At 36.8% G+C, this 18,699-nt stretch overlaps 1 protein-coding gene across 1 annotated transcript in view; it reads right to left on the reverse strand.

Annotated features, from left to right (window-relative positions):
- Positions 1-18,699, reverse strand: part of TSPEAR (thrombospondin type laminin G domain and EAR repeats) — a 48,249-nt gene that overhangs the window by 1,433 nt on the left and 28,117 nt on the right. The window contains exons 6-12 of the mRNA XM_070945944.1: positions 11,927-12,083; positions 9,034-9,165; positions 8,225-8,457; positions 5,900-6,086; positions 3,765-3,994; positions 1,340-1,527; positions 919-1,020 (exon numbers count right to left, since the gene is read on the reverse strand). Coding sequence (XP_070802045.1) covers positions 919-1,020; positions 1,340-1,527; positions 3,765-3,994; positions 5,900-6,086; positions 8,225-8,457; positions 9,034-9,165; positions 11,927-12,083 — 1,229 coding nt within the window. The remainder of the gene's footprint in view (positions 1-918; positions 1,021-1,339; positions 1,528-3,764; positions 3,995-5,899; positions 6,087-8,224; positions 8,458-9,033; positions 9,166-11,926; positions 12,084-18,699) is intronic.

Below are 18,699 nucleotides of genomic sequence, written 5' to 3' on the forward strand. Positions count from 1 at the left end.
TTCTAGCTAACCTAAACGTGCGGCACAGCTGTTCCCCCCTCGCTGTTTTACTTACCTTCTTAAGCCTCCTTTTTCCGCACAAAGCATGCGTTTGGTGCGCACTGTGCATATGTGTGTGCAGCATGTGTTTGGTGTGCACTGTACATGCATGCATGCAGCATGCATTTGGTGTGTACCACGCATGCGCAGGCAGCAAACCAGTGACAAACCATAGAGGATTTCACCACTGCTTCAATTCCTAGTAGAGGATTTAAAGGGGCAAGTAAGAAGTGTGGGTCAGCCCAATGTGTGGCGATTTGTTTCCTTCTCCTCCTTCCCTTGAAGAGTTAGTTTAACCAAAGTAAGTGTTGCTTTTTTGATATGGATTCTACTGCACATTGACAATCTGGAAGACAGACCTGCACTGAACTACATGTGCAATACCCATCAGTTACAGCACCCGTCTTCCCACCTAAAATCTGTTTGCAGAAGCCAACATAATGTGCGTATGTGTACACAGAGACAGAATGGAGAACATTAAATGTAACACTTTTATTTTTAAAAAGGGAAAACTTAACCTTTTGCTTACTAGATAAAAGAGCTTGGATGCATGAGCCAGGGTTAGTTTCTGTTCTGAAAAAATGAGTTTTCAAAAGTAATTTTAAAAAGCTTTTCATGTAGGTACAACAAGAAGAAGTAATTTATAAGGGAAGTTTCAGGAACACCTAAACACCAAATCTCTTCCAATAATCTAGTTGTTTTAATCTGGACATTTGCTATTTAGCATCAAGAATAAAGGGTGATAGAACAGTAATCTTCGGTATAGCCTTTCTTCGTATACAGATTAACATAATAATATGGATTCAATCATTTTGTCCTTTTTAAAGACTCCAATATATGCAAATGACAAAACTGAGGTATTTTCTTTTTATTACTTACCTGTAAATAATACTGTTTACAGAGAAGGTCACACCATCATAGGAATTTGCAACAACCAAAAAGCTGTCTTCTCCCACTGAAAAGAATTCCCAGTCTAAAGCACTATGATATGAACAAACCAAATAGGAAAATATTGCAAAAGTCAGAGAATCAGTGATGAACACACCCTGTTTCCATTTATATTAGAAACGGGGGGGGGGAGGAGGGGGAGGCAACAGGTGCCACAATTTTCTGAAATAAGTATAATTTTTAAAAAAAACCCTGGGGATATTAGTGTTTCTATTATATATTTCTACTGGCAAGAGCAATTTAATACAATATTTAGATGTATTTTTAGAAAACAAACTCAAACATTCCTGGAAGTATTTTTCTACTAAAAGAACCCCATGCTGATTTTTTGAGCCCTACTCAGAAAAAGCACCTGTATGTAGGGATGTCCTGAAACTTGACAAACAACTGTGCTGTGATGTTAAGCTCATAGATGGAAGAATTAATGGCGAAGGTGTTGATCGGCGGTACAGTGCTACTGTCATAACTATGACTGTTTGCCACAGCAAGAAAGACTCTGTTTTGGATGTAAAAGACCTCCCAGTCAGCAGCACCAAAAGTCTAGAAAAAGAGAGGAAGAAAAAGAGATTTCCAGTGAGTCACATCTGTAGAAGGACATACTTTATCATCTCACCCAATATGAGGAGAAGATGTCTAGAAGATTTGCCTTTCTCTCCAACAAATCAATTTGGCATACTAGACTAACTATCAGTTTCAATGAACAGCTTGTATAAATGCTACATTTTTAATGCTAATCTCCAGATTATTTGACTGTAAAGGGAACAGATGTCTTTTCTTCAGGCTGTTTTTCTATTATTGAACAACTGTTGTTGTACTTGACCCATAAACTTAAATTTCGTGATAAGGAGTAAGCAACAGAAAATTGTTATTTGTAAAAAAAAGATGGAAACTCTTTCTAGCTGAACTCAGCTTCTGGGTAAAACAGGTCTTTCTTTGCCTGTGGCTTTCTCAACAATAATCTGCAACTGTTTTCCTTTTGGTATTTTTAAAAAGCTTCTCAGTCTAGTGCAGAATATTGTGATTTCCTAAGCTCCCATCCAACCGAGGCTGATTCTATTTAACTTTTTTGAGATGAGGGAAGTTTGGCTGGGTGCTAAATTCTGGTTAAGAATAGATTCACTTAAATTAAACTTGATTTTCAGGATGAATTCATCATATGTTATGAACATATTAATTCATTTTTCTTTAAAAACATTATAAATGTGGTTTGCCAACCTTTCTCCTTCACTTCTGAATCATATCCAGATGATTTATTTTGTTTGAAATTTCCCATTTAATTCTATTCACGACAATTTATAATAAAAACAGCTGTACAAATACAGTTAAAATCCAGGAAGTAGTTACAATAATTAAATCTAACTGCAGTTATAATAATTGGACATAACTTTATTAACCAATACAATACACAATGTTTAACACCCCAAATAATAATGATGGCAAAAAGTATTAAGCACAACAGATTCTCTGGAAGAGTGAAAGCTATTTCATGGCAATAGGACTATGACTAGAAACAGTGGCCTAAGGCCTCCTCACATCATGGAAGTGGTAAACATCCAGTAGCCTCTCCTAGGAGATAGGATGGATCATTTCAGACAGGAACAGAGCATTTTGCAAATATGAAATATAAATAGGTCCAAAACAGCACTTGGAACTGTCCTGGAAATTTATTGATAAGAAGTACAGTATCTGCATGTTATATAGTTCTAGAGGCCAGGACCTACCAGTAACCTGACCTATACAGTTCTGTTTCACAATGGTTTCAAAGTCAATCACATACAAAAGTGTATTGCACTAATCTAAATACACATGAGTTATAATCACATATTTTTCACACTCCAGAACAAAGTAAAGCTGGCACACGAATCACAGCAAACAAAAGTCCATATTGGCCTCAAGTCTCCATCTGCCACCCAGAAGTAAATGTGAATTCAGGAGGATACCCAAGTTGCAGATCTACTCCCCCAAGAGTCGCTCTTCCTCCCTCATCAAAAACTTTGGAGTGGACTGAGAATCATGATGGACTAAGACTATCTCCATCTTGCTTTGATTCATCTTCATCATGTTCTGTTCATCCAACAGCTTCCAGACACTAGGAAAAGATTTCCACACCAGCCTGGCCATCAAGCCAAGAAGATCAGTGTAGTGGAAGAGGAAAAAATGGTAGGGCAATTTTTCAAGCAATTAAAGTACACTTGCTCCTTTAAGTCACTTTTTCCACCCACATAAACTTAGCTCATTCTAAGTGTACATATCCTTACTGAAAGAATTATAATCACATGGTTTTCTGAATGCAACAATATTTGATTCCAAATTGTCCTTTATAAATATATTTATTTGTTCATTTAATTTATTAAACTATGGTAGTTACAAATTGTGATTCATATATAAAGGGCTCCCCTGATAGCCAGTATGTTTTAAAACACTGTCATATGAAACAAATCATTTGAAAACAGAACAGAATGACCTTTAAAATGGACAGGTAAACAAACAATCTTTAAAAATGGAATATAAAAAAAAGGTAAAGAACAAAAATATTTTAATGGCCTATCTAAAGCTAAGCAAAGGTCAGGCGGAATCTGACTTTCTTATGGAGGTGACATTGAACAGAATTTAGTAGAAGCAAATAGAAACAGCCTAAAGGACAGAACTCTTGTTCTATATATACAATCCACATCCCCATTATGCATATTTATGTACAATGGATAAAAATTTAATTGTTTGATCAGAACTTTGCCTAAGCATTTAAAGAAATTGGTTTTCCCATTGTTATATCTTACCAAGATTGACTGGAAAAGCTGGAAACCCCCATTAAGCCAAATGTAGATGTTAGAATAAATCTTGGTCGATGTTCCATTGAATGTATTGGCTACCACCAGAAAGGAATAAGGACCAATAGTGAAAAATTCCCAGTCATAGGCTCCTGAGGTAGGAATAGTTTGATTGGCTTCAAAAAGCCCTCTTCTAGAGTTCCATCTATATACGACACTATTGATATTGTGGTTATCTCCTAGAGAAGAATTAGGAAAGAATAATATGAATGGATATGCTATAGAAACATGGTAAAACAGGAAGAGATGAAAGATGCACAAATGTACGACTACCACTGATATTAGAGATATTTATTACTACCTTTATTTTATTTGAGTTTTTGAAATTAATTTGATGAGGAAAGTCAATCCAGAACTTGGAAATGAAAAATAAAAAGAAGAAAAGAAGAATGATACATGTAATGAAAACAATGGTTTACTCTTAAATGAAAAGCTGAATATATCTTGGTTACTTTTAAAAGCATAGGGTCAGATTCTCTTCCATTTGCTCACAGGTTTAAATTAGCGAAGGACATCTAAGTTGTGACTTAGCAACAAATCATAAATTTAAATGTATAAATGAACAAATAGATCTCTTCTCCAGAACCAGTGGCGAAACAGAAGAAGGAAGCGGGAAAAAGGAACCAGACAATTCTGAGTTTTGTGAGCATGGTGTTAAAAAGAGCCATGCAGTGATTAAAATGCAGTATTGCAGGCTAATTCTGCTGACTGCCAGCAGTTCGATTCTCACCGGCTCAAGGTTGACTCAGCCTTCCATCCTTCCAAAGTTGGTAAAATGAAGATCCAGATTGTTGGGGACAATATGGTCTGTAAGCAGCTTAGATAGGGCTGTAAAGCACTATGAAGCGGTATATAAGTCTAAGTGCTATTGCTAATTCAGTCTATATAGAACAATGTGTTTCCAAGAGAAATACCATTCTTTGTGGACAAGTTTGTAAACTAAGTACTAATTTAAAAATGGAAATGCTTTTTCTGTCTCCCAAACATATAGAGGTTTTCAAGGAAAAAGGAACATAAGTAACAGGGGAGAGGGGGGAAAATGGCATGCAAGGATTAGAGTTAAAACTTTTTAATCAGTTAAGCAAAAGATATTAATTATTTTCCCTAACTTATTTGTTTCTGTAAAAAATAATAGGAATGACAGCTAGTACCTGACTGATATGATACATTTTATCTTCACATCATCCTTACTTACTTCATAAAACTGAAATACTTTTTTCTCATGTAACACTTTCCATAGCTATATCATTTTTTAAGTACATAAATCTTATTAGAAGACATTACAATTCATTTTACATGATAATATTATCTCAGCAGACCACTTGATGGCAGTACATTCTTGTTTCAGAGATCAGATAGTTCCACAAACAAAATTTCTCTCTTTTGTTTCAATGGGTTCTACTTGTATTATAAACAAATTTATTCCAAATGGATTAGATAATCTGATAGAGAGTAAAGCTGTCAATGAGTATGAATCATGACAATTATATGTTGCCTCCAGAATCAGATACCATGTTTCTGAATGCTGCCTTATAAAGTAGGATTTTGTTTTCTTTTGTTCAGTCGTGTCCAATTCTCAGAAACTGCCTGGGCAAGTCTTTACAATTTTCTTGGCAAGGGTCTTCAGAGGTTATTTGCCATTGCCTTCATACTAGCCTGAGAGAGAGTGATTGGCCCAAGATCACCCAGCTGGCTTCGTGCCCAAAGCAAAACTAGAACTCACGGTCTCCCAGTTTCTAGTCTGAATCTTAACTACTGTATCAAGCTAGCTCTCAGGTTAAGATAGAAAGACATAAATATAGTAAAATCCTAACTCAGTGCACTATTTGGGGGGGCATCCATTAAATTCAATGTTTGCTAAAAAAAAAATCAAGATTATATTATTTGCATCCATTTTAATGATTTGAATAATAATAGTATTATCAATATGAATCAATTCATTGCAGGATGAAGGCCTTTTTACTGATAATTTACCACACTAACCCAGTGCAGTTTGCCAGATGGTGAAATTCCAATCATAAGAAGTGTCAATGAAAAAGGAAAGAAAATTTGCATATGCAGATTAAGTATTAGTATTCAGATACCTTTTCTGTGATTAGCCACTGCAAGAAAGGTCTCTCCATCAATAACAAATGCTTCCCAATCCCTAGCACTGTGAGTGGCAATCCTCTGGAACACGGTAAATTTCTCTTTTCTGTAGTTCCATTTATAAATTATAGAAAACTCATGACCTCTTGGATTCTGATCAAGATTAGCCACTACAAGGAAAAGCTGAAAAGCAAAGAAGCAACAATTTAGACATTCATTTTGCACAGAACAATCACAAGCACAAAAATGTAGACTTAATTCTTAACATAATATGAATTTGCCTTGCAACAACATAGTGAGAGATTGATTTAAGGCTGTATATCATTTTTATCTGAACTGGGATCAGTCATTATTTCAGTAAGATTCACTAGGTATCTGGATCAAATCAGGGATACTCCAAAGTAGGCCAAATCTGAATATGAATTCCCCAATTCTTTGTTAGTATCATAGATACAGTATTTGGAGAAACGGGGAAACAGAACAGCTGTATCTGTACACTGTTACGAAATAAGCATGAAAACTTTATAGTTTAAATGGAACAGTTTCGGTACCAAATATATTTAGAATGGAAGAACACATGAATACATTAACTATTTCATGCACTCTAAGACACAATTTAATAAGATAGGGGAAATATGGCTCAGCCATATGCATAGCATCCCCAGTCCCCACCCATTTAAACCAGCTCCCCAACCCTCCCCGTATGTCATGTCTTAGTCCTGGCCAAAGATTGTTTCTCCCTGTTCTTGATTTTGGCTGAAATCACAATGGGTACACCCACGGATTTTTTTTTTCTGATTCCTTTTTATGAAAATTCTGCACTCAACAAAATAATAGTTTGAAAATTAAGCAGAACAGATTTTTCCAGCATCTATTGCTTCATTTCTTTTTTAATAATTGTAGGCTACTCAGGTAATATTCCTCACAATAAAATAACAAACACAGATGGCAATAAGGCAAGTCAAAGTAGGTAATGAGGCAATCGAACAGAGGCAGTTTTAGAATACTCTTACAACTTGTCCACCCAATTGGGGTTGTAGACCTGCTCACCTTACTAAGAGATGAAAATGATGGAGCATGTATCCAACACATCTGCCAAACATCGGAGAAGTGGATACTCCAATACACATTAAAGGCAGTGGTCGATTGCCCCCGGTTCGGACCGCTTCGCAAGAGGGAGGTCCCGCCCACCACCCCGGATGTCGTCATCAGCAATCTGCGTATGCGATCCCATTGCGAACCGGTAGTAAATGTAAGTAGAACCCACTCCTGATTAAAGGCCTGGAGACTAAAACATATGAAGAACGGCTGCAGGATTTGGGTTTGGCTAGTCTAGAGAAAAGAAGGAGTAGGTGTGATATGATAGCAGTATTCTAGTATTTGAGGGGCTGCCACAAAGAAAATGGGGTCAACTTATTTACCAAAGCACCTGTAGGCAGGACAAGAAACAATGGATGAAAACTAATCAAGGAGAGAAGCCACCAGGAACTAAGGAGAAACTTCCTAACAATGAGGATAATTAACCAGTGGAACAACTTGCCTTCAGAAGTTGTAGGTGCTTCATCACTGGAGGTTTTTAAGAAGAAACTGGACAGTCACTTGTCTGAAATGGTATAGGGTCTCAAAATGGAATAGGGTCTTCTGCTTGAGCAGGGGGTTGGACTAGAAGACCTCCAAGGTCCCTTCCAGCTCTATTCTGATTTTCTTAGAAGAAAAACTTATTAATTTGTATAGGTAATTCTCGACTTCCAACCATTTATTTAGTGACAAGCAAAGTCAATGAGGTAAGCTAAATTCACTTAACGACCCCCTGATTCACTTAATAACCTTGGCAAAAAGGTCAAAAAATCAGGCATGACTCACTTAACAACAGCCTTGCTTAGCAACAGAAATTCTAGTCTTAATTGTGGCAGTAAGTTGAGAACCACCTGTATATTTTTTTAAGATTTTGATGTTCATTTCTAGCCAAAAGCCCAGGGTCTCTTCAATTTATTCTCATATTTGTTTTTTTAAAAATAGGGGTTTTCTAAATAGGTCATAGATTTGTTTCTGCTAACCAACCTTTAGCAATGCTTATTTTTCAGTTCTTTCTACTGCATCAGTTGAGTACTACACCCTTCTGAATATTGATCCTGAACATCTTCAGTAAATTTCCCATAAAAATTAAGACTCTAACTTGTTGCAATTGTTTTCCATCACAGAAAATGCAAGTCCTATGTTGTTTAGCTTTGGAAAAATTATTCAACAACAGTTTTCATTCACTCAAATTAAATAAAAGAATGGTTAATTTAAAATAAAAGAATACATAATTTACACAGTACCTTTTTTCCCACAGTGAAGAATTCCCAGGACTGAGCTTGGTAGGTGGGGAGATTTTGGTAAGGCACAAATTTTTCATCAATCCATTTGTAAATGGCTGATCCAGGAGGAGTGAAGCGATTAGCAGTAGCTACAAAAAGACCCACTTTAGGAATAACAAAGATCTCAATGCCCAAGGTTTCAGAATTTGTAGCTAATCTCTGGTATTCTTCCAAATAGTCCAATCTTTCTTCAACTAGAAAGTGACAGAGAACAAGGAAACCTATTGTCACTATCAAGGCAATGCTATAGAGATGTTGATCCAGCAGAATAACTATTACTGGTATTTTTCCTCTCCTATTCTTCTTTTACTGTGCCTACAGTATATCTTGGCCTTCAATTCTCTTTCAAACCCATTCACTCATCCTGTCTGATCTTATTCAAATTTATTCAATTGAAATAAATATTTATCCACTCTACTCGCAGGTTTATACTCCATTGTATAAACCTTATTGAAACTAGTTATGTTCCTTCTTGGCAAATGTATTTTCAGCAGAGTTTCTTATTTCTTATTAATGCAATTTCTAAGCAGTTTAATTTCACTACAAAAAAAAAAAGCTTCTATTTTTCTCTTTTATTCAGGTTGCAGGATAATTTCATTTGAATTTTCTCCATGTTGCTTACTGTTGGAATTGGAAATGTTAGTTTACATAATATAACAGACAAGGGAATTCGGTTTTAGGATTTCCAGAAAAATATTTACAGTCCATAAACCGGTATTACTCAAAGTTCAAAGCATCCATAGGTCAACAATATCCAGAAAGCATTTCACCTTCTAGCATAGAAATCCATTCATTCCCGGTACAGAGATGTAGTCCCTTCTGAACAATGTTTAACCAGAATTGGCCACTTTCAGTCTTGGTGCAAGGAGGGCGGGAACCCAAAGTCAGCTTCATATCTGCTTCTGAATATCAACAAAAATCAAATGTGATCAGATCAAAATTTGCTCTGACTTTGTAAGAAATGTTATCATGGTGTAGGTCTGCCTATTGCATACCACAAAACCAGAATATATCACTTTACAACATTATTCACATTTAAATAGAAATACACTTTTCAGGGAACACTTCTGCTGTATTTCTACAAACAAATAAAATAACTGAATGCTCTGGAGATATATTTTTAAAAAATAAAATTCAAGTTTTATTCATTTTTTATGGATCATCTGCATATTGGGCTGAACCTACACTTAGCAATGTTTAGATAGACCTATTGATTTCAGAATATTTACTGGTCTAGGTAACATAATAAGTTTTTCTACTAACCATTATTAAGAATCTATACAGATCTAAGATAATGGTTTTTTTTTCTTCCTGCTTTGTTTGCTGCTGGCAATTATAATATTCCCTGATTTAAACAGTTACCTTAACTACTCTAGCTGCTGTAATAACATATCTACTTCAATAATATATAGATATATATTATTGATCTTTTGGTTTTCTGAGCTTTAGTAAGCAAAAATTAGTTTAACATTCAACTGTATATTTAAAAAAAAATAACAGAGAAAGAGAGAAAGGGAGGGAGAGAGGGAGAAAGAGAGGGAGAGAATGCATATAGATTTCCCCACCAGAAGATGGAGGTTTCAAATTCTTCTGAGTAAATACTAATCTAATTCTTTCTGATGTATGTATGTTAAGATAATTGATTTTGAGAATATTTGGATGACCTCTCATTCATAATTCTACATTGCCCTTTGAACTAATGACTTTAATAAAGGTTGGACTAAGTATAGTATTTAAAGTCATGTTCTATCAACATATAGAACTGCTAATCAATCAAACATAAGCTAACCTAAAATACTGTTTAAACTCAAACTATATCCTACACAGCCAGAAAAGAAACTACAGTCAACCATGTAAATTATATCATATGAACACAAACAATATGAATCTGGGTTTTAGTTCATTGATCTTCCCTCTATCCAGTCCTATTAAAATCATTCAGCATAGTCCTATTTCAACAGGCACTCCAAACACTTATCTTCTAACGAAACTCAGCTCATTCTGACTCCACAGATACAATTTTTGTGAACTAGTTTCTAGATGGGAATAGTTCCATTTAGAAAAACAAATTGCACACTATAATGTGGAATTGGCCTCTTTTGCTGCAATTACAAGGTTGGAGAAGCAGCATTGGCTTCCAAGCCCAGGTTCTTGAAGCAAAATAAATACATACATTTCACACATAATGATGTATTGATCTTCCCTTACATGGAAATTATCTCCATAATGAAAAATTAACATGTGCAAAATAGGGCTAGAATATTAATTTTCAGTTTTCTAGCATTACTTATGATTGCCAGTCCTCATGATAAGAAGACTGAACATAAAACTTAAGAGAAATTGACTTAAATCAGAGATGCCAAGAAAAACAATAGCTGATGTTCTTAGCAATTATGATAGGCATATAATTCTTTTATTTCGTTTCTGGTTTCTGGCTTTCAACAAGTACTCATTCAGATTTCCTTGCAGCTATATACCTTTATGCACATATACAGAGAATCCTAGTCTCATTACCCAATGTGCTTTAATGTTAATGTTTTATAAGCAATAGCAGCTAGTCTTCCTGGACAGTTATGTTTTGGGAGTGCAGTTCAACACATTGGATGTTATCCTGAGAACTCCCACAGGTACTCTTCTGATTCTCAGAGTACTTATTTGCTACATGAAATGAAGGGAGAAGCTGATCTGAGGATACGAATTTCTGATCTTAAGTGAATAATGGTCCTTCCTCAAATCCTGCAATGCAGTCAATTTTCTGAAGTTCAATTCAGGCTGTATGGCAATGCAGATGGGAGGCATGGGGGAGAATGAAAGGAAGAAACTAGCTAGATCAGGGATGGGGAATATTTCAGAATTTAAGTCAGCCATGAATTTTATGGATTTATGTCAGTAGAATCAGGACATCTGTTTTAGGCTGGCATACAACATTGCAGGAAATACACAGGCTTTGTTCATAAAACATTAAACCTTATTATGGTTTGCTGATTTTGACTTCATATAGGCTTTGGCTTAACAGACTATTTGAACTCAGTCAGTTGTGATTTACTGTGGTTAAATAATCCATGTCTTAGCACAGTAAATAACTTAAGCCTCTACCTGGAAATGCTCTGGATCCCCCACCTTTACCTGTAATAGCTATGAGCTATTAAGTATTTTTTACCACCCAAAGTTTTTCTCACAGTTCTGAGGAAAAGAGATAAAAGTAAAGCTGCACTCAAGCCAAACTGAACTCCTGACTGTTAATATTGTGTGGTTTCCTTGGCAAAAAAATGCAACAGTGGTTTACCATTGCCTTTCCCTTTTTTCACTCCCCAGTCTTGCTTACAACCCGGGGATTCTCCTAGCAGTGGCCATGGCACATGCAAGTACTAGCCAAGTATTGACTCTTTTTAAATTTTTAAAGATCAGTCAGGGTTGTGTACCCTCTTGAATACCTGCTATTAATACCTGCGCTGTATTTTATGTAAGGGTGATGCAGACTGTCAGCTGATTCAGAATGCAACAGTGATTTTAGTGGGGCTTTACTCCAGATATTAACCAACTTCTACCACTAACAAAGACCTTTCCAGACAACTTGGTATAACTACATTGTTGTTCTTGTATGTAATGTTAAATACAAGCTGGAAAACAAACCACCTGAAAACTATGCTTTATTTTACTAACCGTAAGGGTATTTCAGCAGCTCATTGCCCGCAGGTTTCACAGGCAGATCCTGCAGAATTTGGGGGATGGACAGCACTGCTAGGTTAACATTCATGCCAGTGCACATCCTTGAAGTGGCATCAGATCCTGGCAAGAGGACTAGCTGCCTTATCAAGCCCTGAAAAGAGAGGAAGAAAAACTAGGGAATCAAAAATCAAAAGCTCTTCTGGGGACAATAGTTGATGATTTTCCACAGAGGACGCAGTGGAGGATAGAGTTTACATCAGCCTAGAAGCTACATCTCTGACCTTAAGTCCAATCTCTATTTCCACATGTGTGAGACCACGAGAGAAAAATATTTTTTGATGCATTAAGAGGCACTATCTTTCTATTGCTTCATGTGTTTGGAAACAGAGATCAGCCTCTCAAAACAAAATTCAAGGCTGGGCCAGAAATTGCTAAATCTTTTATCAAAATTGCATCGTATGTTTGCATTGGCCTTTGTTTGGGGCTATGATCAAAGGACTTGCTTCTTGTCATTATGACTAATGGTTCACCTACCAGCAATTCCCCTCTGGATACAACATAGGACAAACAAACCAAATTTTGAACAAAAGAATTAATGGAAAGAAAACATCAGGATTCAAAATAAGGACAAAGAAATGACAGAACAAAACAAATTAAGGAAGATGCAACTTCCATAACCTCCAAACATTCTATTGCCGATCTCAGAATAGCCATTTGGATATAAACAAACTACTGCAGCATAATTGAGCATGTGACAACTGAACTTAAGTATATAAACAGGTTTTAGGTTATCTAAGAATGTCTGAACAAACACAGTGGCTTTAACATATTACCATTGTTAATTGATAAGGCAATTGTAATCTGTCTCTCATCTGCATAACCATCCTTTCTCCCTTCAATTTTCCACAATGGGCCCAATATATTTTATATTAATTAAGCCAATCTATGCATATGATGAAGTGAGCTGCAGTTCAGGAAAGCTTATAATTTAATGTATAATAACATTTGTTAGTCTCAAAAGCTGCTACAGACCTTTCTGATGTATGGGTAATAGGTAAACCAATGTAATAGAAGAGTGACAATTATTATCCTTGGAGGCTTAACTCACAAATCACTGAGAGACTTATCCTGAACTAACATTGTATTAGCCAGACAGCACCTTCAGGGTTGCACATTTATTATGATATAGAATTGCTTGAACTGCTAACTGATTTTCTGCATCAGCTGAGGGCTGATGTTTTGGTCTCTTCCAACTAAATAATCCAGTGTAAATTAAATTAACAAAAAGGTTTAGCTTCAGGGTCCCTACCTTTTCAAGTAGAATCCAGAGCTACCTAACAACAGGTTAAATATGATGCTGACTGTCCCCCACCAATTGTACCCCCTAGTCAAGAATGATAATTAAGAGCCATAATGGTGCAGTGGTTAGAATGCAGTATTGCAGGCTAATTCTACTGATTGCCAGCAGTTTGATTCTCAGTGGCTCAAGGTTGACTCAGCATTCCATTCTTTCAAGGTCGGTAAAATAAGGACCCAGATTGTTGGGGGCAGTATGCTGATTTCATAAACCGCTCAGAGAGGGCTGTAAAGCACTGTGAAGCGGTATATAAGTCTAAGTGCTATTGCTTTAAGATTTTTGTTCATCTGGAAAATTATCAAAGAATTTACAGATACATAACCTGAACCCTTTTTCTGTCAACAGAATTCTGTCAAAATTTCAGTCTCTTAGGTCTAATTTTGTAACTCTCTGATGGACTAGTGCTATGTTCCAGCAAATTCTAGCCTTGCTGTAATATTTTCTTCCAATCACTTCTAATGAGCACAAACTAACAGACATGGTGAATCTATTTGCATATTCTCAGTATATTCAAGCTTGAGATGGCTTTTTGAAATCACAGCCTGAATTAAATTTATCACTTAAAAGGGCAAGATAAAAACAGTATGAATCACTTCAGCTACTATTTTTTCACTTTCTGTTTATTCTACCCATTTTTACAGAAGTTCTGTCTGATAACTATAGAGAACATTTCAATTAGCATAAGGTGACCAGACGTCCCGCTTTTGGCGGGACAGTCCCGCTTTTGAGCAATTTGTCCCACGTCCCGCGGCGTTTTAAAAAAGTCCCAATTTTTCATTCTGCCTCCTGAGTCCCGGCTGCCTCCTGAGTCCCAGCTGATGGCTAGAGGGAAAAAACCTGTTTAAACTCTTGCCGCGGGGCTTCAAAGGGCCGCCCTACGTTGATTAGCTCGGCTTCCCCCTCTCAGCTGATTTGCACAGGGCTCTGCTCTTGCTAAATTGCTCAGCAGTTTTTTTTTTCTCTTTGTGCAAACCAAGCTCAAAATGAAACTGAAAGTAAAACAGGCTGTTGGCTTTGCTGTTTGCTTGCAACGTTGGAAAATTAGGCAGCAGATTTATTTTCCTTTTCCTCACCAAAAAAGGTAGGTGCAAACAATGGGAAATTATTTAGGGCAAAAGAGGAGAGTTCAAGATTTTAAAACACAAAAGAAAAAAAAGCTCTTTTTAACTAGGGAATTGTAATAATTGAGATACTATTAATTGTATACTGTGTTGAAAGCAGAAATGGTTAAGTTGTGGTTTGGAGGAATATATGGGGGAAATTATTTGGTTTATTATTATTGGTAAGTATAATTAATTGATTTGTAAGAAATTGGATTGCATGGAAATAATTGGAATATTCATGTTCATATTGATTAATATACAAAAAAGATAGTTATATAACTAATTGATTTATTTTAAAATGTTGAAATTGTATTAAACAACTGTATTACATAATTACATAATTAACCAATGTGAGGATGGATATAAAAATAGATGACAATGGGAAGGGGTATAATATAGAACAGAAGAGAAAAATTGAATTTGATTAAGATTAGATATGAGGATGAAGGGTAATATTGTTTTTTTAAAAAAATAGATGAGGAATAAATATGGCAAAAAGGAAATATAGAAATTGTAAATTTAATTGAAATGACTAAACACTGTTTAAATTTGTGAACCAGACAAATATTCTGTTCAAAGAAAATACATTGTATGTTTGTATGTGTGTTTCTAATTATTGCTATTTATTCATATTTGTTCTCTTTTATTCTTTAAAGTTTAACAATTCATTCTTTATCTTAATATCTTTATATTTGTTTGGGGTTGGCTTTCTTCCCTTTCATCTTTTTTATTGTACAGCAATCTTTCTCCTCAAACCTACCACCTCTCTTTTCTTTCCTTCTTACTTTCTCTTCCCCCCACCCTCTTCTTCTCCTCCCTATTTCCTCTTCCTTTCTCCTTCTCCTCCTCTCTTCCTCCCTCTCTTACCGTCACTCCTACTCTAATTTCCCTTCCCTTCCTTCATCCCTCTCTATTACTGTATCCTTTTATGCATATGGACTACTCAGAGGGCTGAAAAAGTTATTTTTGACTGGTCCTCACACTTTTGACCAGTCCTCGAACTTACGACTGTCCTCACATTTTACATTTTTGCCCTATCTTGTCATTATGGTGAAGAGAAGCAGTTGTGAAATGAGTGACATGGTTGTTAAGAATGCTGCACGGGCATAAATGTGAGGATGGTCATAAGTGTGAGGACCAGTCAAAAGTGCGAGGACCTGTCAGAAATGACTTTTTTCAGCCCTCTGGTTAGTCCTTTTGTGCATATGGACTACTCAGAGAGCTGAAAAAGTTATTTTTGACTGGTCCTCGCACTTTTGACCAGTCCTCGAACTTACGACTGTCCTCACATTTTACGTTTTTTGCCCTATCTTGTCACCATGGTGAAGAGAAGCAGTTGTGAAATGAGTGACATGGTTGTTAAGAATGCTGCACGGGCATAAATGTGAGGATGGTCATAAGTGTGAGGACCAGTCAAAAGTGCGAGGACTTGTCAGAAATGACTTTTTTCAGCCCTCTGGTTAGTCCTTTTGTGCATATGGACTACTCAGAGAGCTGAAAAAGTTATTTTTGACTGGTCCTCGCACTTTTGACCAGTCCTCGAACTTACGACTGTCCTCACATTTTACATTTTTGCCCTATCTTGTCATTATGGTGAAGAGAAGCAGTTGTGAAATGAGTGACATGGTTGTTAAGAATGCTGCACGGGCATAAATGTGAGGATGGTCATAAGTGTGAGGACCAGTCAAAAGTGTGAGGACCTGTCAGAAATGACTTTCCAGCCCTCTGAGTAGTCCCTATACACATAGCCATGGCCACCCGGTCACATGACCAGCTAGCCACGCCCAGCCAGTCACATGGCCTCCAAGCCATGCCCACACAATAAGCCACGCCCACAATGGTGTCCCTCTTACCAATGTTAAAATCTGTTCACCTTACCCTATACACATAGCCATGGCCACCCGATCACATGACCAGATAGCCACGCCCACCCAGTCACATGACCAGCTAGCCACGCCCACAAAATAAGCCATGCCCACAATGTCCCTCTTTACCAATGTTAAAATCTGGTCACCTTAAATTAGCATTGTTTAAAAAAGAAATAAATGACTGTTGAACTATACTGCAAAGCATTAGGAAGAAAAAAGAAATTTTCCCACAAGGAATTATTTGAAAAAAAACAATATGCTTTTCTAAATGCAGAGGAATTTGGTTGTTTACAAAGTTGTTTTTTTCTGCTGTAGAATTTAATATAGAAACTACTACAATATACAATTTAGACTCCCATAACAAGAAAACTCCAGTTCACTGCAGGGTCTTTTGCATCTTTAAAAATAAATTGACTGCTGAAATAAAAAAAAATTGAATGAAAACAGAATGGTATCTCTTCCCCCAATTGTGCATACACTTAGAGGCCTCTGTTCCAGTGGTGGGTCTCAAAATTTTTTACTACCGGTTCTGCGGGTGTGGCTTGGTGAGGATGACGGGAAGAATACTGCAAAATCCCCATTCCCTCCCCACTCCAGGGGAAGGTTACTTCAAAATCCCCATTCCCTCCCCACCCCACTAACCTACTCTGGGAAGGAATCAAACTCCCCCCTCTTCATTTCCCCAAATAAAATATTACTTATAAGAAAAGGCTCCCAGAAAAGCAAGGAAAAATCAAGCTGCTAACAAGGAACCTGCCTGATACTAACTCCACATTCCTGCCAGCTGCATAAAGGAAACTTTGTAAGAAGAAAACAGCTACCGGTGCTTAGAGATAATAGAAGCTGGAAGCTGGGCTCCATTTACAAGCAGGCAGAAAACTCATTCAAGACAGGATATTTCACAATGGAAATCGCCCAAACCTTTTTAGAAACACAAAGTCCATGTTGCACAAACCCCAAAACTTCAAAAACATAGAACCATATAAGAATCCCTCCTCTTATCCAGTTTGTTGTTCAGCTGACCCAGAAACAAACTGCTGAATGTCACTTGCTTCTGCAAATTAAAAACCTCCTTCCAGCAGCTGCTTCTTGGCTTGTTAATTTAAAGCGACGGCGTCTCTTTTTTGTCCCCCTTCTTCTTTGCCAAGTGATCTGGCTAAAAAGCGAGCCCTGATTTTTTCCTTCTAGCCGATCAGTTGGGAGGCTTCTTGGCTTCTCAATTTAAAGGAACTGTGTCTTTTTTTCCCCCTCTTCTTTTTCAAATGAGCTCTGATTTTTTCTTCTAGCCGGTCAGTTGGGACTCAGGAGGCAGCAAATAGATTGGGGGCGGGGCCAGGTAGGGGTGGTATTTACCGGTTCTCCGAACTACTCAAAATTTTCACTACCGGTTTGCAAGAACCGGGGAGAACTGGTAGCAACCCACCACTGGTCTGTTCCTTAATGCTTAACTTTCATCCACCTATTTGAGTTATTTATATATTTTTTGTCTTGAGTCTTGAGTCTCTGTCTCTCTCCCTCTCCCCCCCCCCCTCTCTCTCTCCCTGCCTCCCTGCCTCCCTCCCTCCCTCTGTCTCTGTCTCTGTCTCTGTCTCTGTCTCTCTCCATGGCAAATGGTTAGCCCTTGCCTCTTTCCTAGGGCTGAGAGAGACAGACTGGCTCAAGGCTTGTTCCTAAAGCAGGAGAAGAACTCAAAAGCGCTCTGGCTTTTAACCGTTATACTAAGCTGGCTTTCTTCTCAAGAATTCTAGTAAAAAGTAATTTAAGCTCATAAAATTCTATAACCCAAATCCCAAGGCTGTTTTGTATATGATTACAGTTTAAGACATTATACACCAGTTTATTACATTTATTGTTAAACTCTGTTAATTTAGGTAATAGGTAATCTGTAAGGACAATGCTACCATTCTGCATTGCTTTATTTGTATCTTTTCTTTTCTAATGTCTCTTTTCTTCTCTTCTTACACTTCCCTCCATGTCTTCCATATTATGCCCTATCTTTCTTATAAAGAGCGGCCCAGTTAATCTCTTGCTTACTTTAGTAGAATGCAAGTAACTATCATTTTATCACACGTCTTTGGCCAGGTCCTCTTCAGAGCAGTTCTTATGGTATTTATTATCCTTCCATCACCAAGTAAACATATTTTAATCTGCTCAAATTTTCTATTATACCAATAACTTCTATATTTATCTATCTATCTGTCTATCTATCTATCTATCTATCTATCTATCTATCTATCTATCTATCTATCTATTTATTTTATTTGTATCCACTTTTATTATTTTTTCAAATAACTCCAGGCAGTGAATGTATCCAATACACTTTCCTCCTTCTATTTTCCTCACAAGAGTGACTGGGCCAAGATCACCCAGCTGAATTTTGTGACTTTATGAGGCACCCTGGGAATTTTATTAAGCTTTTATAGGTTTTAAAGGAATAAT

The sequence above is a fragment of the Pituophis catenifer genome, unplaced genomic scaffold (assembly GCF_029215685.1).
Source record: "Pituophis catenifer annectens isolate HBS135680 unplaced genomic scaffold, rPitCat1.0.hap2 SCAF_6, whole genome shotgun sequence".
Lineage (NCBI taxonomy): Eukaryota > Metazoa > Chordata > Lepidosauria > Squamata > Colubridae > Pituophis > Pituophis catenifer.